This window comes from Tachypleus tridentatus, chromosome 1 (genome assembly GCF_004210375.1).
Source record: "Tachypleus tridentatus isolate NWPU-2018 chromosome 1, ASM421037v1, whole genome shotgun sequence".
In the NCBI taxonomy this organism is placed as follows: Eukaryota; Metazoa; Arthropoda; class Merostomata; order Xiphosura; family Limulidae; genus Tachypleus; species Tachypleus tridentatus.
Genome location: NC_134825.1, coordinates 173,142,455 through 173,165,720, shown reverse-complemented (window position 1 = coordinate 173,165,720; position 23,266 = coordinate 173,142,455). Strand labels below are relative to the sequence as shown.

General features: G+C 32.6%; 2 protein-coding genes across 6 annotated transcripts in view; one reads left to right on the top strand and one right to left on the bottom strand.

Annotated features, from left to right (window-relative positions):
• The window catches only part of LOC143230408 (FGGY carbohydrate kinase domain-containing protein-like), a 297,176-nt gene that overhangs the window by 103,176 nt on the left and 170,734 nt on the right, over positions 1-23,266 (top strand). The gene's annotated exons all lie outside the window — the stretch shown is intronic.
• LOC143230371 (ran-binding protein 3-like) overlaps positions 1-23,266 on the bottom strand; it is a 67,516-nt gene that overhangs the window by 36,028 nt on the left and 8,222 nt on the right. For 2 of the 5 annotated variants that reach the window (XR_013016419.1, XM_076463847.1), the window contains exons 2-4: positions 12,810-12,938; positions 5,325-5,420; positions 2,115-2,328 (exon numbers count right to left, since the gene is read on the bottom strand). Coding sequence is in view for 4 of the 5 variants with exons in the window: in XM_076463847.1 (XP_076319962.1) it covers positions 2,115-2,328; positions 5,325-5,420; positions 12,810-12,938 (439 nt within the window). In the remaining variant the exon portion in view is untranslated. Of the gene's footprint in view, positions 1-2,114; positions 2,329-5,324; positions 5,421-12,809; positions 12,939-14,711; positions 14,799-23,266 lie in introns of all 5 variants that reach the window. The other 3 variants (XM_076463878.1, XM_076463861.1, XM_076463870.1) reach the window with 3 other exon arrangements.

The following is a 23,266-nucleotide window of genomic DNA, read 5'->3' as shown; positions in this document are numbered from 1 at the left end:
ATTACTTTCCATAGTGGGCAATACAAGAACCTCAGTGTTTGTTCTGAGTAAAACTAAGAATTCAACACAATTAACCTTTTTAATGTTCATGACATAATTTTAATTTACAGGTTCACTTAAATTTTTCCTGTCACTGGGGGATAGGTAGTTTTGCCTATGTCCAAATAAACTTAATCAACTTAAGTCTCAGAGTTTATCTGTAAAAAGAAATATATGTAAAGTACATTGCATAAGTTTTCACCCTTAAGTTTAATAAGGTTTAGGTTGTCTTGTTTTTTAACAGCTTTAGTATTCTGGTAGCTGGACAAATCTTTAAAGTTCAAAAACCATGCTGACCACAAACTGTATTACTGTGTGTTCATATGTTTTTACTCCTATAAATGTAAATAAAACAGCTTCATTACTCCAGGTGATTTTTCCATCTTTCAATCTGTACACATTACAACATTATTGGAGAAATGTAAATATACAATTACTGAAATAGTTGATTCTGTTTTTAAAGACTTATACAAGTAACTTGAGAATTTTTTGTAAATGTTGTAAAACATTTGATTTTAAGCTTGGTTTATTAAGAAACAATCCATAATCAAAGTATAAAAAGAATCAGACATTTCAGTGTGGAAATAAATGATAATGTAAGTGTAGACAGAATCAGACATTTCAGTGAGGAAATAAATGATAATGTAAGTGTAGACAGAATCAGACATTTCAGTGAGGAAATAAATGATAATGTAAGTGTAGACAGAATCAGACATTTCAGTGAGGAAATAAATGATAATGTAAGTGTAGACAGAATCAGACATTTCAGTGTGGAAACAAATGATAATGTAAGTGTAGACAGAATCAGACATTTCAGTGAGGAAATAAATGATAATGTAAGTGTAGACAGAATCAGACATTTCAGTGAGGAAATAAATGATAATGTAAGTGTAGACAGAATCAGACATTTCAGTGTGGAAACAAATGATAATGTAAGTGTAGACAGAATCAGACATTTCAGTGTGGAAATAAATGATAATGTAAGTGTAGACAGAATCAGACATTTCAGTGAGGAAATAAATGATAATGTAAGTGTAGACAGAATCAGACATTTCAGTGAGGAAACAAATGATAATGTAAGTGTAGACAGAATCAGACATTTCAGTGTGGAAATAAATGATAATGTAAGTGTAGACAGAATCAGACATTTCAGTGTGGAAACAAATGATAATGTAAGTGTAGACAGAATCAGACATTTCAGTGTGGAAATAAATGATAATGTAAGTGTAGACAGAATCAGACATTTCAGTGTGGAAACAAATGATAATGTAAGTGTAGACAGAATCAGACATTTCAGTGTGGAAATAAATGATAATGTAAGTGTAGACAGAATCAGACATTTCAGTGAGGAAATAAATGATAATGTAAGTGTAGACAGAATCAGACATTTCAGTGAGGAAATAAATGATAATGTAAGTGTAGACAGAATCAGACATTTCAGTGAGGAAATAAATGATAATGTAAGTGTAGACAGAATCAGACATTTCAGTGTGGAAACAAATGATAATGTAAGTGTAGACAGAATCAGACATTTCAGTGAGGAAATAAATGATAATGTAAGTGTAGACAGAATCAGACATTTCAGTGTGGAAATAAATGATAATGTAAGTGTAGACAGAATCAGACATTTCAGTGTGGAAATAAATGATAATGTAAGTGTAGACAGAATCAGACATTTCAGTGAGGAAATAAATGATAATGTAAGTGTAGACAGAATCAGACATTTCAGTGAGGAAACAAATGATAATGTAAGTGTAGACAGAATCAGACATTTCAGTGTGGAAATAAATGATAATGTAAGTGTAGACAGAATCAGACATTTCAGTGAGGAAATAAATGATAATGTAAGTGTAGACAGAATCAGACATCTCAGTGAGGAACTAAACAATAACCTAAATGTGGAAGCACTGATACACACCTCATTATCTCTATATTATATTATTTACTCTTTCCACTTTATTAAAAACTAATGGCAGAGAAAGGTACAAGATCTACAACTAGTCACATAGTTGGTTAAATGATTTAGAGAGCACACATTAAAAAGTGATATCAGTATTTCATCTGAGAAAACTTACATTAGCTCCAACGGTGCTGATGATTTACTACATTCAGATTTAAACAGTGATTTGAAAGCATTGTCATCACTGGGCCTAAGAGTGTCAGAAGACAACACTTGTTTCTTTGCCCCATTACTATTATCACTTTCTCCAAGCTGTTCTGTGTTGTCTGAAATACATTTATTTTCTTTATCTTCGTGTTTATGGCTTGTACAGATTAAACTTTGGGATTCTGGAAGTAACAGAAAAGTCTTTTATTACTCATTAAAAAGTGTAGAATATTATCGCATGGTCTCATCCTTGAAAAAAGGAGTAAAAACTCCTTACTTATATGAAAAAAACAACCAATAAAATCAACAAGAGATTTCTGTAAAAAGTTAAAAAATGCTCAAAGTGTTAACATTTTACGTGCTGCTCCACAACATTCAAACATCACATATATGAGGGTTGCTGTTTTTTTGTTGAAGAATCCTAGGAGATACTATAACATTAGTGATTTGTTTTCATAAGACAAAGTAATTTCTTGATAAAACAAAAAAATATCTCTGGAGATGTTTCATACAAAACAGCAGGACAAAGCAAAAAAAATATGATACTTAAAATTTGTTTATGTTAATTAAGCATGCAGGTACATGATCAAAGCACCTTATAACTACTTAAGATTGTATACCATACGAAAGAAAAACATTTATTTCTCTTAAGCACTTGACAGAATGATTTTAAAAAGCTACATAAAATTGGTTATTTTAAGAAGTATAACAAAATAGCTTTGGAATTGAGTAGGGACTCATTATTTGTTCAAAACGAAAATAATGTGATCTGTACATAAATACTGACATTTTCAAATATTTCAAGTTTTGCAGTTTTACATTTTATATTCATTGAAGAGTGATAGCAGAATGAAAAAGCTTTGAGAAATATTACAAACATGGTTCAAAATCTATACTCATTTCATCAGAACATCAATGTCATTCTTCAACTTTTCCTTCGTAACGTTGTAACTGTAACAAGCATGATTTGTATGTACTATACACAACATGTTTAGAGTGGGAAAAGATCTAAAAATACAAATGTACTACAAAACCTGAAGACTACACACTACTTGTTATTCCTATTCAAGATACTTGGTCTGATTGTTTGTCAAGCAAATAGCTACACAATGGGCTATCAATACTCTGCCCACCACTGGTACCAAAACTCAATTTTTATTGTTACAAGTCTTCAGCATTATCACTGAGTCACTGGAGGACTTCAAAATACTTAAAATATTATAAGTGAAGGTTGAAGAATAGAAACTTTCCCAGCATTTCCATCTAAACTCTTCAAACATGGTCTGAGAATTAGATAAAAACTGGACAATGAAACCTAAAGTTCAAAATGAATAATGCATTTTTATATATGATTATGTAAGAACTCTAAACCTGAGATACTGAAAACAGCAAGTCCATTCAACCAATAATGCTAACATTTATTTCTCTCAATTTTAAAATTACTAAAAAAAGTACTTGTCTTTTACAATTTATGTTCATAACAAATAGATCTGACTATTGTAATGGATTTACTAATATACATTTATTTTAAAATCATTGTTTGTTTTAGTTAAATATATATTCAGAAATGTATGCAACTTATATTGTTATATCTGTATTGCAAAAATCCTGCCTGTTCTCTAAATTTGTAGAAAATTCTCAAGTGCAAGGACGAACAATATACGTGTTTTTTTTTTACTAAAGCACTAGGGTATCTTCAAATATTGTTGCCAAGTGAACTTGAGAACCTCACCCCATAGACTTATAAATCATTGCACCAAGAGATAGTTGACATATTGTTCACTTGTCACAGTTAGTACACTAAATCACAGAAGCTATAATTGTGATAAATGCTTATTAATTGGAAAACTACATATATTTTACTAGGAACACTTTTAGATTTTGAACATTATAAACAATTTAACTTCAGTGAATTAACTTCAGGCATTAGTTTTTCTACAAGGACATCACATAACTTCCCATCATGTAAAGTGTACCAGTATCTCAACACAGAATTAAGTCATTAACCATGAACCATTGATGAAATATTCAGTTCTATACCAGACAAAAGACTTGGTATTGTTTGTAAGTTTGTAAAACTGTTGTATATAAATCATTTGTAATAACTATTGAACATCAGAACGTTATCAACTGATGTTACAGTTGTACAAAAAATGCATACTTGGAAAGTTTAGTCAGCAATATATTGGTAATAAATGAGCGAAGGTTATTTTGTATACATTTAAAATAATGACAGGTTTTAAAAAGTGGAACTTTTATTTTTTAACCAATTAAAACTGCAACATTTCAGCCCACAGTAAAAAGGAACCTTCAGGTAATGTATGATTAACAACAATTACAAATTCATAGTGTTATGATGATAACTTACTGTTTGTGCACATGTTGTATTCTAAATAGTTAACATTAATGGTATGATTATTTAGATAAAAAAAAAATGCTTAGAAGTTGAAAATAATACCTGCTGCAGATACGTCTATTACAGACCACCCGTATCAGATACGTCTATACATTTTCCAGTCACTTTGCAGATCCAAACTTTTAGTGAGAGAGTGAACTCCCTTAATCATAAATCTTTTTACACACAAAGGATCAAAAGGACAAACTTTAAAAACAGGTAGAACATAATATGTTTCCTTGCAACTTCCTGACTCTTAGATTAACAACATGTGTGTAGAAGAGTGGTCACTTAAATAAACCGTATCTTAATACACCGTATGATGACGGGTAGAGATTGTTCTCAAATGGGGCATAATTGTCCCTTAAACATACTTTCAACATTTTAGAAGAGTGATGTGTGCTTAAAGTTTCATGGCCTTAATATTAAAATTCCAAGTACATTTTTAGGTTTTCAAGCAACTCTACATATTCCAGCATGTAGACAAAGAGAAGGTGTATCATATTATGGATCTAAATGAGCTACTAAACCTGGAATAGGCAAAATCCTGATTTATAGATTCAGTAAAGGAATTGCAATGTTAAAGATACTTTCAAGAACCACATCTTAAGACAGCATTTAAACAACCATGGTAAGACTTTTCATACTTCTAAAGAACATCTTAACTCAGACTGTCACATATCTTTTTAATCTTACGTACATCCAAGAAAGATGTGCCAATATACCGACTTACAACGTGACACTTACAGTAACGTGTTGTTCATAAAGATAGAATTTACTCACCACTAGTAGTAGAACCAATCATCTTTAGTTTTTCTGTTTGTACTGCAAGAGGGGAAGGCCGGAGAATAAATCGGGAACTCGCTGTTGGAAACATATCTGGAAACCAGATGTATTGAATGTTCCATACAAAAATGTAATTATTACTTTAATTTACACAACGCCAACCAAATTAAAAATAAAACATGTGGTCCGATATTATTTTATAAACACACATCAGACCCAGCTTTAACTTTTAAAATAATGTAGAAAACGAAGTGTGCATTTAACATTTGAAAATTGTAACAGGCGTAGTAATTCAAATAAACTTTATGTAATACAAAGTTAACCTGTCTTTTTTTACAAAAATTTTTAATAATAAAAATATTCATTAGTAGATTTTATTTTTCCTGGAAAAATATTATAACAAGCTAAGCATAAACTGGCATCCATGAAAAAAAATTGAACCTTGAAATATAATTCTTAGATTATCTTCAACACAACAAAGGGCACGTCAGTTACAAAAGTGTTGCCATATGTATTTTGAATAGAGTGAAGAACCACATTTAATTGTTAGTAGTCAACATTACACATATACACAAACCAGAGCAGTTTACTTACACTATACTTTCTGGAGATACATCTCAACTGGTGCCATCTTTTGACAACATATAAACACTTTTACAGTAACATCCTCAATATCCCATTAAATTATTCCTTTTTATTTTACTTTGGAGGATTTTTATATTAGTTGTTGAGAAGAAGGCATAAACTATCAGTTTTAATTTTATATCTTTAATATTTTAGGTTGTATTGCAAGAAATTATTATATTCTGTAATCTAGTCAGTCATACATTGGTTCACTTTGTTATTTCCTTTCTTTGGATCTGTCTCACTTGAGTGTATGAATTAATTAATTTGTTTCTGTGATCACATTGTTCTGTGTATGCCATTATTATTAATCTTTAGGGTTCTTTGCCTGATCACATTGTTCTGTGTGTGCCATTATTCTTAATCTTTAGGGTTCTTTGCCTGATCACGTTGTTCTGTGTATGCCATCATTATTAATCTTTAGGGTTGTTTGTGTGATCACATTGTTCTGTGTATGCCATTATTATTAATCTTTAGGGTTGTTTGTGTGATCACATTGTTCTGTGTATGCCATTATTATTAATCTCTAGGGTTGTTTGTGTGATCACATTGTTCTGTGTATGTCATTATTATTAATCTTTAGGGTTCTTTGCCTGATCACATTGTTCTGTGTATGTCATTATTATTAATCTTTAGGGTTCTTTGCCTGATCACATTGTTCTGTGTATGCCATTATTATTAATCTTTAGGGTTCTTTGCCTGATCACATTGTTCTGTGTATGCCATTATTATTAATCTTTAGGGTTCTTTGCCTGATCACATTGTTCTGTGTATGCCATTATTATTAATCTTTAGGGTTCTTTGCCTGATCACATTGTTCTGTGTATGCCATTATTATTAATCTTTAGGGTTCTTTGCCTGATCACATTGTTCTGTGTATGCCATTATTATTAATCTTTAGGGTTCTTTGCCTGATCACATTGTTCTGTGTATGCCATTATTATTAATCTTTAGGGTTCTTTGCCTGATCACATTGTTCTGTGTATGCCATTATTATTAATCTTTAGGGTTCTTTGCCTGATCACGTTGTTCTGTGTATGCCATCATTATTAATCTTTAGGGTTGTTTGTGTGATCACATTGTTCTGTGTATGCCATTATTATTAATCTTTAGGGTTCTTTGCCTGATCACATTGTTCTGTGTATGCCATTATTATTAATCTTTAGGGTTGTTTGCGTGATCACATTGTTCTGTGTATGCCATTATTATTAATCTTTAGGGTTGTTTGCGTGATCACATTGTTCTGTGTATGCCATTATTATTAATCTTTAGGGTTGTTTGTGTGATCACATTGTTCTGTGTATGCCATTATTATTAATCTTTAGGGTTCTTTGCCTGATCACATTGTTCTGTGTATGCCATTATTATTAATCTTTAGGGTTCTTTGCCTGATCACATTGTTCTGTGTATGCCATTATTATTAATCTTTAGGGTTCTTTGCCTGATCACGTTGTTCTGTGTATGCCATCATTATTAATCTTTAGGGTTGTTTGTGTGATCACATTGTTCTGTGTATGCCATTATTATTAATCTTTAGGGTTCTTTGCCTGATCACATTGTTCTGTGTATGCCATTATTATTAATCTTTAGGGTTCTTTGCCTGATCACATTGTTCTGTGTATGCCATTATTATTAATCTTTAGGGTTCTTTGCCTGATCACATTGTTCTGTGTATGCCATCATTATTAATCTTTAGGGTTGTTTGTGTGATCACATTGTTCTGTGTATGCCATTATTATTAATCTTTAGGGTTCTTTGCCTGATCACATTGTTCTGTGTATGCCATTATTATTAATCTTTAGGGTTCTTTGCCTGATCACGTTGTTCTGTGTATGCCATCATTATTAATCTTTAGGGTTGTTTGTGTGATCACATTGTTCTGTGTATGCCATCATTATTAATCTTTAGGGTTCTTTGCCTGATCACATTGTTCTGTGTATGCCATTATTATTAATCTTTAGGGTTCTTTGCCTGATCACATTGTTCTGTGTATGCCATTATTATTAATCTTTAGGGTTCTTTGCCTGATCACATTGTTCTGTGTATGCCATTATTATTAATCTTTAGGGTTCTTTTGCCTGATCACATTGTTCTGTGTATGCCATTATTATTAATCTTTAGGGTTGTTTGCATGATCACATTGTTCTGTGTATGCCATTATTATTAATCTTTAGGGTTCTTTGCCTGATCACATTGTTCTGTGTATGCCATTATTATTAATCTTTAGGGTTCTTTGCCTGATCACATTGTTCTGTGTATGCCATTATTATTAATCTTTAGGGTTCTTTGCCTGATCACATTGTTCTGTGTATGCCATTATTATTAATCTTTAGGGTTCTTTGCCTGATCACATTGTTCTGTGTATGCCATTATTATTAATCTTTAGGGTTCTTTGCGTGATCACATTGTTCTGTGTATGCCATTATTATTAATCTTTAGAATCCAGTGGATCAAACTTAGTACACGTGATAACCCTATTTCCATTTCCTCTTGAAGAAACGTATTTTAATATTTCAAAAGTAAGAAACAGTTTTGTAAGAATATTATAAAATCTTATTCTACCTTCATTATTCAGATGCCATCATCAATCTTAGTCAAAACACGTGCCATCAATATAACATTTCCTTTTTATATAAAGTTTATCATCACTATAGATTATCCATGAACCAGTGCACACTTCTTTACTTAATATATTTGTTAAGCCTAGGGAATGTTCACTATACTTAATATATTTGTTAAGCCTAGGGAATGTTCACTACTGCTTTCTTCACCAGCTGTATACATTATGAAAATATTACTGCCACTTTAATAAAATACTATCTTTTGAAATTTTAAACAACAATACCAGATTGAACCAAAATTTGAAATAACAGAATTCTAAAAGAAGCAAACATTTAAAAGTAAATTAATTTTTTAAAAACTTTCAACTCTTCCCTATTCAATCAATAGATTTGTAATCAACAATAAATGTAAGCTGAAGTTATGTTAACAACACATTGTATTCATTTTTATTCAAGCAACATCATGGAAATTATTAAGAAAGGCAGTACAAGAATTGGTCATCAACCTAGCAATGACTAGAAAAATGAAAGTTAAAAATTTTTATAATATAAGTACTGTGTACTTTTACAAATATACACAGAAAAATTACATTTCTGGAGAAACAATGTACAAAATATATTTTGATTTAGTAATACTTTGTTTTTACCCCTTCCTATAAAGTAGGTAAACACTTGCTCTAAGGAAGTATAATGGAGGTAAATACATATAACAACACTGTTGCTCTAAGGGTGTATAAGGTAGGTCAACAAATCACTGAACTGTAAAGGAAACTACAAATAATCACAAATTTATAAGACAGTGTTTGTTATTTAGCAGCTCATGTTATGTTTGATTCCAGGACAGTGTTTGTTATTTAGCAGCTCATGTTATGTTTGATTCCAGGACAGTGTTTGTTATTTAGCAGCTCATGTTATGTTTGATTCCAGGACAGTGTTTGTTATTTAGCAGCTCATGTTATGTTTGATTCCAGGACAGTGTTTGTTATTTAGCAGCTCATGTTATGTTTGATTCCAGGACAGTGTTTGTTATTTAGCAGCTCATGTTATGTTTGATTCCAGGACAGTGTTTGTTATTTAGCAGCTCATGTTATGTTTGATTCCACGACAGTGTTTGTTATTTAGCAGTTCATGTTATGTTTGATTCCAGGACAGTGTTTGTTATTTAGCAGCTCATGTTATGTTTGATTCCACGACAGTGTTTGTTATTTAGCAGCTCATGTTATGTTTGATTCCACGACAGTGTTTGTTATTTAGCAGCTCATGTTATGTTTGATTCCAGGACAGTGTTTGTTATTTAGCAGCTCATGTTATGTTTGATTCCAGAACAGTGTTTGTTATTTAGCAGCTCATGTTATGTTTGATTCCAGGACAGTGTTTGTTATTTAGCAGCTCATGTTATGTTTGATTCCAGGACAGTGTTTGTTATTTAGCAGCTCATGTTATGTTTGATTCCAGAACAGTGTTTGTTATTTAGCAGCTTATGTTATGTTTGATTCCAGAACAGTGTTTGTTATTTAGCAGTTCATGTTATGTTTGATTCCACGATAGTGTTTGTTATTTAGCAGCTCATGTTATGTTTGATTCCAGAACAGTGTTTTTTATTTAGCAGTTCATGCTTAGTTTGGCTCCTGTTTACATTCTACCCAAACTAATAAAATAATATACACAAAGAAACAGAAAATATTCCACAACATCCTTTATTAGATTTTTTGCATTAATATTTACCAAAAGTTTTCATTCACCTGAAAATAATTAAGCTGATAAATAAAGTACTTCACAAATAACTCAACAGTCAACTACAGGGTGTTCGGAAAGTCACTGTGCAGTTTTGTCTGTTAATAAATATACAAGTGCACAGTGACTTTTCGAACACCCTGTATTACACATTACAAGTAATAACACTTGTTTTTCAATAATGGTTATAAAAAGTAATTTTGCTTTCACAAATAATAAGGTCCAAAATGGTCAAGAGTCTAATCCATTTAAACTTCTATTTACAAAAATTCTGCCAGAAATGGCAAGGTTAAAGCCAGCCTTGACTATTACTGATTACAAAAACACAAGTCTTTGTTATTCTAAATTCTACACCTATAATATGCAAGTCACAAACTTTTCTTAAACTGATCAACTTCTAGCTTCATAACTTTCAGAAGTTGTTGTCATCACTGATAAAAGTAAGAGTGAAGAGGCAAAAAAAAAATGTTTAACAATCTTTCTAAAACAAATTTAACTACATCTGTAGGCATGAAATTGGAACGAAATATTCTCTTCAGCTTAAAAGTGATATGGTTTTAATAAGTTTCACCACATTAAAAACAACTCAAATTACCTTATTTCACACGCACATGGAGCTCTGCTGAAAAACTTTATCAAACAGATGTAACATATGTTACAAAATAATGTTACAAAGTTTAGAGCTCACATTTTGCATTTTTAATACATTTCACTTCTGTAGTCTTGACATGATTTCTATCAAAGTGGTTAATTTGTAATACAATCAAACTGAGTAGAATATTGTTCTGCAACATGTGAGAAAATTAATTTGGATAAAAGATGAAGAAGAAACTGACTTGTCTAAATGAAAATGTTTACTTGTTTATCTTGCGAGACATTTCCTTCCGAGCCTAATTCCATTGTAACACACTTTACTGCCTAATGAAGGGCACCTGCCTAAAAAGTCACACAAAATAAACTGGAAAAGGTTTGCATTTAGACATCAATTTGCTCTTTAGTATTATCTTTCTTCCAAAATCAGTCCTCTCACTTGATCCCATCCAAAATGAACATTACCATACTACTCAATTTCTGACAATGGTAAAGTTTTTTGGTTTTTGTTTTGTTTTTTTGCAATGAGTCGATGCTTGAAACATTCTTGTCTTCATTTGCAATATCTTCACGTGCTGTGCACAGTTGTCGTATACATTATTACAACTAGTAATTAACGCTTTCTAGTAACTTGATCATAAAACTAACATGAGTTCCTACTTTAATTAATTTTAAAACATATGTCATTATCATTCAAGTCTTTTGAATACATTAAACATTTTATTTTGTTATTAACTACAGGATGTGTTAAAATAGAGTAAACAACAACATTTGTTAATTAACGAGAGTCAACATGCGTTTTGATTTGTAAATATTCATCCACTTATATAAGCCTGCTGTCATTTTCAGTTCTGTGCAAAGTGATACAAGGGCCATCTGTGCTAACACAATAAAGACAAAGATAACTTACAGCCCTTGGACTTTCCTCACTGAACAGTCAGAACATCTAGACAGCCACACAAGACCCACAGTAACACAGATTTCAATTGCCATAAAGATTAATTTAAGGAATTTATCAGTACCTATAAATGTTTCTTATACAATTATAATGCAGTCTTGTAAAATGGAATAAATCTGACAACATTTACTATGTAAAATCTGTATCAGTAATAAATATATTTCAGCCAAAGAAGAGTCAGACATGGTCTAATGCAGGGGTTGGAGACCCACGGCCTGCCAGCCGAAATCATCCAGCCCTCAGTACCAAAATGAAATATCACATCCACCTGGCCCATGGTTGTCCTAAACAAGAATTAAAGTTTGTAGCTTAATGTGGCCCTCCATCCACTTACAGACATGGTCTCTGGCCCCTGTGCAGAAAGAGATTGCCAACCTCTGGTCTAGTGGTTATTATACCTAGACTGTGAATCCAAGACTTCACTGTTCAGGTCCCTACCACTGCAAAAACACACGTTTTGGGATGGTGGATGCACTACAAGAGTAACAGTCAAACTTATTACTTAATCCTTCAAACATAACCCAAGACTAGGCTACTGCCTACTATTGGCTAGCTGCTTTCTCTCTAGTCTATCAGTTCAGTGATACAGACATGTGCAGAAAGCCCCTGGTATGGTTTTATACATATAGTTTAATAAAGGAAGGGGTAAAGTTTATGAATGTTTTTGCTGGAGTGTTTTTTATACTGACATCATGAACTCTGAGGGAATGGTTTCAGTTATAGTTGAGACAGAGAGGAAATACACAACTTTAATAAATGTTTAAGTAACAAAATGAATGGCTAGTAACTATATCACACAATCACTTTGGAGATATTAATTCTCAACTTAAACTTAGGTGTACTTTATATGTTCATAAAGCAAAAACAGAAACACAGAAATGGCTAATGACTATATAAAAGCCTTGGTTAACAACACCAATTAGGCTTAGCAGTAAAGCTTATTATATTGGCCAAAGAAAACAATCAGTCAGAGCTGAATTGAATATGCCAAACACTAAGTGTATGTATACGTACCTTGTGAGTCTGTACTGTCAACTGAACTTTTCGTTGAAGAACACGTAGAAAACTGAGCAGAGAAGGGACTGCTGTGATTAGGGGTTGATGTGGCACTACTGCCTAAAAGTAGAGTACACTTTAAACAAACTGGAAAATAAAAACTTTCATATAAATCAAACTGAATAGGAACTTATTCAGTATATAGTTTCCTCACAGTAGTGTACAAATCATGTTTAATTTACACCTGTCACAGATTAACATACGAGTATGTATGAACAGTACAGAAGTATGGCACATATGCTGACAAAGAACAAATAATTGATAAGTTGTAAAAATTAAATTACACACACACACACATGCATGCAAGGCCTAAGTGCAAAGCAGCTATCTTCTGGATCATATTCTGTAAGTGTGGGTAAATTATAAATGCTACACTGTCTGCACATAGAGTAACCTGAAAATTGTCCCATGAAGCCATATCTTACATTAATATCACTGACTAAAATAAGAAAAAACACATTTGTTGTTGTGGAAAAATGAGTTACCTAAAAACTGTTCAAGTATAATAAAATAACACAGGTTTCATGTTTAACTTGATTTTAATAATGTTCAATTATGCATCAGTTATATTAATATAACAAGGTATGGTTGCAGGAAAAGGGGGGTTGTCCTACAACCCTGCACATAGATACAGCATGTACAAGAGGTTGTTGACCATAGGATTGCCCTCTAATAATTAATTTTTCTGTTAACAACGTATAAATCATGCCTCATACCAACCACAATGTGCACATTGATGTACTCTGAAAAATGATAACAGATGGAAAAATATTTTATTCCAGATGTCAGACAATGATCCCTTTAACTTAAGTTTTGTAGAGAGGGGTACAAAACCTCTTCTGGGCACTAATTTACTGTCCAGCACTTTTTTAAGTGCCTGTACTCCTGCCTTTGCTTTTGACATGGATATATTGTCCAAATGTAACTGTTACAAAATGACTAAGTTATAAACAGCCTGTTGCTCTTAATGTGCAACTGCACATGTGCACTGCTTATAGAACATCAAGAGATACATCACAGAATGACAAAAGATATGACAGGGATAAAAGTAAAGATAACATTTCAATATACTGTATGCCTATTCAGAGATGCTGTTATTAATTATAAATTGTACATGAATATATAAATATATTGCAAAGTACAATTAACACACTGAAATACCATTCAGAACAGGTTCCAAAATGTCTGGAATAACAAGATTAATTATATCACATAGGAAACTTGCTGTACATAAAAAAACCTTTATGTTTAAATGGTCAAGAAGAGTTATGATTTTGTTATATGCTATTCTTACAAATGACTTGTGCATTCAAGGCATGAGATTCAATACACATAACTAGTATCTTTTGTAGACTCTTGGGAGCCATTTAAACATTACAAGACTGTCCAAGTTATCCTGGCCTCTAGAAATAAGAATACTTTCTGTACAAGAGATCTGTCATATGATAACTATATTATTATGTATAATGTATCACGAGAAGATTCTCAAAAATGTAGATTTACCAACTGTCAATCAGTCAAAATGGTTTAAAAACAAAACAAAAACTTAAATCTTACTTTACCAAATATCATTTCAATATGGTTTGATTTTTCCATATATATAATATATTGCATTGATGTCAAACCTTTTAAATATGGAACTTTTAACAGCTGGAACATTACTACTGAGATGTCACTAAGAACTGGTGTTATAATTTTTGTTATTACCTTTCTGCAGTTCTGAATGAATGGTACATTTGAATACTTACTGTAAAAAGTATTAAATGACTTGCTTAACTGACTAAGTACCCATGTTTTTAAATTCAGAGCCCAAATGACTTTTAAAATATGGAAATGTGTTGCTCTATTTCAAAGTATCACCTGCCTCTTGTTGGGAAAAAATCCTACAAAACACAGCCCATGTACACCAGAACAGTTTTCAGTTACCATGGAAATCACATCAGCCAACTGTTGATGATGCAAACCAATATTTACATTACAAAACGAATAAGGGAAACTTGACTTATTTCAGGGACTTTTATCTGTCCTCTTTTGACATAAAAACTCTAAAACAAAATAACCCATGTATACTAGCTTATAGTTTACAGTTACCCTATCAAAAAATACTGTAATAGAGCCTGGCAACTCTGGTTGATGGATGCTAAACACATACATGATGGATGACCTTTAGAGTAAAATTTAGAAAAACTGAACTGCAGTGCATAAATGTGTAACTAGCATACCAGTATTCTATCAAATACAATAACATTTCAGTTATATGTCACACACAGATGTATACATATAATTATTATTACTATTTACTCAAAAATTCTTACATTTCAGTTATTTTTATTAATAAAAATATACATAAAATCACTGATTTTTGGTGTTTAGAACGTTCTGAAATTCACTTATATTTGGGAAGACATGGTTGATAAACCTCGTTCTAAGCCTTAATGATCCTCTCAAATTGAAGCAAAGTTAAATTACTTTGTGTAAAGATGACAGGCAAAAATCAGATTTATATGGATCAGAATTTGCTCTTTCATTTGGTTATAAACATGTAACTAAAACAGGTAAGTGTGAGCACACAAGTGGCTTCAAAACGATGAAGAAATGAAAAGACCTTTTACGATAAGTGTGTTAAATACACCAATAACTTAGACTAACCAAGATGGTGGAAGGTTCTTACTTTAGTTTGTTAAATACACCAATAACTTAGACTAACCAAGATGGTGGAAGGTTCTTACTTTAGTTTGTTAAATACACCAATAACTTAGACTAACCAAGATGGTGGAAGGTTCTTACTTTAGTTTGTTAAATACACCAATAACTTAGACTAACCAAGATGGTGGAAGGTTCTTACTTTAGTTTGTTAAATACACCAATAACTTAGACTAACCAAGATGGTGAAAGGTTCTTACTTTAGTTTGTTAAATACACCAATAACTTGGACTAACCAAGATGGTGGAAGGTTCTTACTTTAGTTTGTTAAATACACCAATAACTTGGACTAACCAAGATGGTGGAAGGTTCTTACTTTAGTTTGTTAAATACACCAATAACTTAGACTAACCAAGATGGTGGAAGGTTCTTACTTTAGTTTGTTAAATACACCAATAACTTGGACTAACCAAGATGGTGGAAGGTTCTTACTTTAGTTTGTTAAATACACCAATAACTTAGACTAACCAAGATGGTGGAAGGTTCTTACTTTAGTTTGTTAAATACACCAATAACTTAGACTAACCAAGATGGTGGAAGGTTCTTACTTTAGTTTGTTAAATTCACCAATAACTTAGACTAACCAAGATGGTGGAAGGTTCTTACTTTAGTTTGTTAAATACACCAATAACTTAGACTAACCAAGATGGTGGAAGGTTCTTACTTTAGTTTGTTAAATACACCAATAACTTAGACTAACCAAGATGGTGGAAGGTTCTTACTTTAGTTTGTTAAATACACCAATAACTTAGACTAACCAAGATGGTGGAAGGTTCTTACTTTAGTTTGTTAAATACACCAATAACTTAGACTAACAAGATGGTGGAAGGTTCTTACTTTAGTTTGTTAAATACACCAATAACTTAGACTAACCAAGATGGTGGAAGGTTCTTACTTTAGTTTGTTAAATACACCAATAACTTAGACTAACCAAGATGGTGGAAGGTTCTTACTTTAGTTTGTTAAATACACCAATAACTTAGACTAACCAAGATGGTGGAAGGTTCTAGCTTTTCAGTATGTGATGTTTGAGTTTTTGGTTAATTAGGCACTACTGACATTGTATGGTAAAAATAATAAAACATAAAATGAATATCTTATAGCAAGGATGTGTCATACGATGTACAGAAGTGAACATCGAGCAATGTTTTTAATATTTCTTTTTGAATTAAAAAATTAGGTCTTGTACATAATATCCAGACAATTTATTAACAACGTTTTGATCCAAAATTTATTTTCATACACTGATATTAAAGTAGTTTAATTAAATTATGAATGTACCTCTGTAGAAATTTGTGTCATGCACTTTGCCACCCACTCATGAAGTTATCAACCTAGATTACTGCTAAAATGCAATGAACCAATTACATTACGGAAAGAGAAGAATCCCTATAACTAACATATTTTGTTAACAATCTGAAAAAAGCTACATCCAAAACCTTTATAGCCAGTTTCATCACTCAAAACATGTTCTCCAGATCCAAGTACATTCCTAACAGCAATCAGGACAAACCTCTCCAGATCCAAGTACATTCCTAACATGAATCAGGACAAACCTCTCCAGATCCAAGTACATTCCTAACAGCAATCAGGACAAACCTCTCCAGATTCAAGTACATTCCTAACAGGAATCAGGACAAACCTCTCCAGATTCAAGTACATTCCTAACAACAATCAGGACAAACTTAAGACACTTCTATTTCAATCTATGATCACACACTTTACAACCTATTTAATGTCATGATAGCAAATATAATTCTCTCCCCTTAAGTAAGATCTACCTTCTGTCCCCTCCTCGTCAAACTAACCTAATGCATTATTCATCAACATATCCAGTGAACCATTCCTAATTATCTGTCCACCTGTCCACAAGATCCCTCACCAAATAAAACTCTTATGAATACAAATTCCTTGCCAATATCTACAGACTTAAAAATTCCTTAAATCACTGATTATTCCATAGCCCCACCTTCATTTTTATTATGCCTACCATCACCTTATTTCTTCTCATTAATCAGGAACTGATAATGGATTTGTGCCTTGCCAGCAAAAGTGGGTTTTTCAAGGAACTCCCATTTCCCTACACATCACATTACTGGAGTACGACTTCTAGATCTCTGTTACCCTGAAGAACCATAACTCCTAAATCAACCATTTACTGAACTGAATAGTGCAACTAATCAGTGATGTCAAGAAAACCCACTTGTAGAGAAAAATATGTATGTAAAAACGGCTTGTTTGGGGCGAGAAAATATTTTACGTAGAGGAGCAAACAACGTTTTGACCTTCTTCGGTCATCGTCAGGTTCGAAACGTTGTTCGCTCCTCTACGTAAAATATTTTCTCAACCCAAATGAGCTATTTTTACATATATACGAATAGTGCACCTATCCCATACTCAGACCCATTTTATTATTTGCTTATTCATTTCAACCATTTTTCTTCCTTATATCAAGTTCATATTGTTTTTTAATCCTCAAGCATGATGGAGGAGGACTGATTTATCTTCAAAACACCTCCAATGGCTAATTATTTTAATAATTAATTTCATCAAAATTATTACTAATCGGTGAGAGACAATAGTAAATATCTAAATGCTTCATGGCATAGTAACAACCACTCCTAATGTTCTCAAGCTCCACTTAAAGAAAATACCTTGGCAGTTAAAGACCTAAAGAGTAAAAAACTGGACAACACAAGAAGTCTATAATATCATACAACCACAGTGCTAAACAAAAACATAACTCAATTACCACAATATAAACTGAAATAAAATACAGAACAGCATGAATTCAAGTTGCTTTATCATGATCTAACCTAAATGATAGGCAATCAAAATTTTCTAGTAAGAGCAAGACTCAACTTTTCAAATTACTACAGTAAACAACTGCTCCTTCCATCCTTGTATCAAAAACGTACACCATGTTATCTGTTATGTCCAGTCTATTTCATTACTGAGATCTACCTTCATTTTTAATATCAGTTATGTCACGCTTACCATAGTTCTTTCCTGTTATCTGATCCTCTCTTCAATTCTCAAGTTGTTGTTGTCTGTAAGTACAAGGGAAATTTAAAGTGCAAATATGGGCCTCTAGATGCAAGAGAATCTGCTAGCACATCTCAGAAATCTTGAAAACCAAGAGACGAACAGACTGCACATGCTCGACAGTTGACCAACATCGGTTCAGCCACAAAGAACTTTTCTAATGAAGGATCCAGAAACATCATACATATTACAGACCATCAGTGAAGCCAAGCTTGACCTTAAATTTCAAAATCAGCACTCCCATTAGCTAAAAGACCTCATCTTTACAAAACACTCCTGTATTCTAAGTAGTTGGATGTGTAAGAGCTAGCACCACCATTGAAGACTGTAAACCTCATAGTGATCATTTTTTGTGTGCAATTATGAATTTGGGTTTTACTGCTTTCATCAGATGTGTATAGAAAACACAGTAGTATTAACCAATTGCTCGAGCTCAGTGTCAGTGTTGTTCCTTTTGTAGTTTTTTTGCCTTCACATTCTCAAAAGGAGAAAATGAGTACCAACTGAGTGAGTTTCCAAATAAGTAAGTCCCTAAAACCCAAAATACAACAAGCATTGAGCCATGCAAGGTCAAATATTGTAATTGAAATAAAAACAGCCACTCTGGAGGTTTTATTCCATGAAGATTATCTAATTTTGAACTTGCAAGTCTTCAGAATGTTTTAAAAAGATCTGTCTAACTACTGCCCTCTGAAGAGAAGACTCCCAGAAGTTCTAACTATAAATATGCATCTTTTACAGGTATTTCAGACTTTAGGGACCAAAATGTCAGCCATCACTCATGCAGGTCAGTTTAGAGTTGAAAGCAAGGTACAGGTTGTCCCATTCCAATCCTAAGTCGGTCTTGTGGAACCCATTTTTAAATGTCACAGAAAACTGTGATAATAGTTAAGTTACATTGTACTTCACTTAAGTTTTTGCTTTCTCACAGAAAGAAACAAGTTCAACTTAAAGCTGAATAACTCACGAGTCATTAATAAAATGTAGTTTTTAACTTTATCAACTAAGCTACAGCATGACAATTTACATTATTACACAAATATCTCTATCAAGGATTTACATATATCAAACCATTCTAGAGCTCCTTCATAACTGGTTAATTGGAGAAACTAACATGAGCACCCAGATGTAAAAAAACAAAACAGAACACAAATGACACTACAATAAATGTATTTTATTTCTGAACAAAAATTTCTAAAATTGAGAAATTCAACTTTTTTTCAATTCAAAGATTTCTTAGCTTCTATGAAGTAACCTTCAGATAGCCTAAAATCCAATTCAATCCAAGTTTATTTATGTAGTTATCTTCAGATAGGCTGAAATCCAATTCAATCCAAGTTTATTTATGTAGTTATCTTCAGATAGGCTGAAATCCAATTCAATCCAAGTTTATTTATGTAGTTATCTTCAGATAGGCTGAAATCCAATTCAATCCAAGTTTATTTATGTAGTTATCTTCAGATAGGCTGAAATCCAATTCAATCCATAAGTTTCTTGACTTAGTAATCTTCATATAGTCTGAAGAACACAGGTGTCATTTATGAAACCTCTGTTTTTCTGAGGCATAAATAGAAGAAACAATCTTCTAAATGAAAAAGAACACTTAAACAATAACTGAACAGTTGATAAAGGACTCCAAGTGATCACAAACTGCTTTCCAAAAGAATATAATCTACGTGAAAAACTATTGTACCTGCTTCTTTTTTAATAAAAGTCCCTCACATCTCATCAAATTAGGAAAATACAAATGTATTTATATAAGTATAGATTACAGCCTTTGACCATCAGACACCTTGGAAACTGTACAGTTGCCATGGTTAAATAATTAAAGCATCAGACAGAATTACAGTTTATCAGCAACTTTGTAAAGTCAGCCACCAGTCTAGTCCTCAAGACCCAATTAAAAACAAACCTAGCAAGCAAACCTTATCAAGTGTATACAGTCAGAAATCATGATGTTGAGAAAGCTATGAGTGGATACACAGAAACATTTTCTTTCATTCAACTCATTTTAAACGTGCAAGCAAAAACAGAGATGTATAAGTTACTACTCTAGATCACAGAACTTAATAACTACCACAAAATTACTAACTGCCCCCTTCTCATTCTCCCCCCAAAAAATCTAACCACCTGAATGCTTCTTTAATTTCTGAAAGAAAATAATAAAGTTTACATTGAAACACAGTGGAATGTTGGTATATAACTGTGTAAGAAGTTCAGACCACTCTGATGGTTGGCTTATGATGAAAGCAAAGGGTTAACATTCTTTGTTTTAGAGAAGTGCAAGTCAAAAAGCTACTCTACAAGAGTGTAAAAAGATGTCAAATGTTAACACATCACTGCATGTTGAAAAGCTACTTTATAATAATGTAAAAAATGCAAATAATATGATAATTAATAAGTCTTCAGGAATTGCACTACAGCACTAAACATTTTGCATAATTGGTTAGATACAGAGAATGTACAGTTCAACATGGTAAGTGTGTCGTATACCTTGCTAGCTGCATGCAGAGTACAATTCAACATGATAAATATGTTGTATACCTTGTTAGCTGCATGCAACGTACAATTCAATAGGCAGGCAAAACTTTGCTACTTCTGAAAGCCACAATAAATGGTCTCTAAGATAAAGTTTTGAAGATTTTCACATACAACCCATAGATGTCATACAACATTAATTTAAATTGTTTATGCCCTAAATTTATAGATAGAGAAGACTACTAAATGAAAACAGTAGTCACAACTATGGGCTTAACAGCTGAGTTTAAAATGAAAGAATTGTTCCTTAAAGTTACCAATTTTCAAATGATCTACATTTTTAGGACAAGTTTAAATAATTCATTGAACTGTTGGTGATTAAATCTTGTTTATGTTTCATTCTTGTAGGGAAAAAGTATTTTTTAAGATTATTTATATTGTTTCCTCAAGTGGAATGTTTATGAATAAAGATTCAATGTTGAAACAAATACATACTTATCAGTATCATCAATTTTAGAAATTTCTTATCTGAAGGAAAAGGAATCTGACTGTAAACTCACTGGAAGCAAGTTTAACAATGGTGGGTCATTCACAGAAGTTGACTGATCTCCTTTTGTTCAAGCCAATTGTTCTATATTATGAACAACTTACCATGTATACAATAAAAGTAACAAATCTCTGACTTTTTGGATTTTATCCTCAGCATGATGGAAAGTTAAGAATCTTTCAGATCCAATGGGAATTGAATCCCTGATTTTAGTATTGTAACAACTTAAATGTTTTTCTTCTAAAGGAAAATCCTGGCTTAATCATTTGTTGACATTCTTTGAAGAAATTACTGCTTACACAGGTAAAGGTTATGATTAATCTGAATATGGCCCATGAAGGTCGAATCATTATCCTCTCCTTATCAATAAAAGTTTTAATACCAATACCAGCCATTCTGAGATACAAGTTTTGGTAGAGTAGAAAAAATCTTCACTTAAGATTTTTTGTTTTTTTATAACAGAATGATAACATTCATTTAGTGGATGAAGTCAATTCAAGAGATTCTAAAGGAAAATTAATAAATACTTCAATGATAAGGAGTGACTGAGGTTTTAATTTCTATATTATATATATAAAACCTTCAATATTAATTTTCATAATTTACTAATTACATTCCCATAACTTGTTTATATTTGATTAAAAACCTTTTTATTTTATAGTTAATCCTTATAACTAAAATAATAATTCATGTGTGGTTTAAATCCAAAGTTGACTTTGGAACTGGTGGTATAAGATATGCTGGTTGTGAACTTTATCCAAGATTCCTTCTGGCTTTGACATCTTACCCACTGAGCACGTGCACAGGCCTGCTGGAAAGCAATGTGGTTTGAGAGTGTGAGATATCTACAGAAAGTATCCCAAGCCCATTTTTGAGCTTTCTGTTGCATGTGGCAGGCAGGATTCCACCACAGAAAAGGATGCTGTGGAAAACATGTAAAGGTTTTAGGAATACATTAAGCAGCTGCTTGTATAATACAGTCAGTTACTGCTGCCACACAGTCGTCTACTGATGGCTTACAGACGCTGGCAGAATCAAGTTCTATGAGAGCAGTGAAAGAGGGCCAGTTTGTGTGATCCAGCTTCCACCAGGGAACGCGAGTCAGGTGGCATCGACCATGGCCAGTCTTTCTCGAAATTACAGGAAAGTGATCACTGCGTCATGAATTATTATCAACCCTCCATGAAAAATGGGAAAGTAATGAAGGGGAACAAACTGAGAGATCAATAGCAGTAAAGGACTGACTAGGTGCATGTAAATAAGTAAATGAACCAGTATTGAAAAAAAGACAGGTTGTGATCAGAGAGCATATGCTCTACAGAGCAACACCCCTATCAATATCAGCACTTCCCCAGAGGGGATAATGTCCATTAATGTCCCCCAGGATTAAAAAGGGAGATAGCAACTGTTCAATGAAAACATCAAGGTCTGATTATTCATGTCTCTCCAGGTAACAGGTAGAAAGAACAAACAGTGATGGTAGGACCCAAGGAAACATGGATGGCCACGGCCTACAAGGGTTTGTCGAGTGGCAAAGACAGGGTGAGCACATGCTGATCAACCAGCAGTGCCACCCCTCCATGCACTCATGCATCACACAGCCTGTCATTTCTGTACAAAGAAAACTGCCGAAAGGTGACTG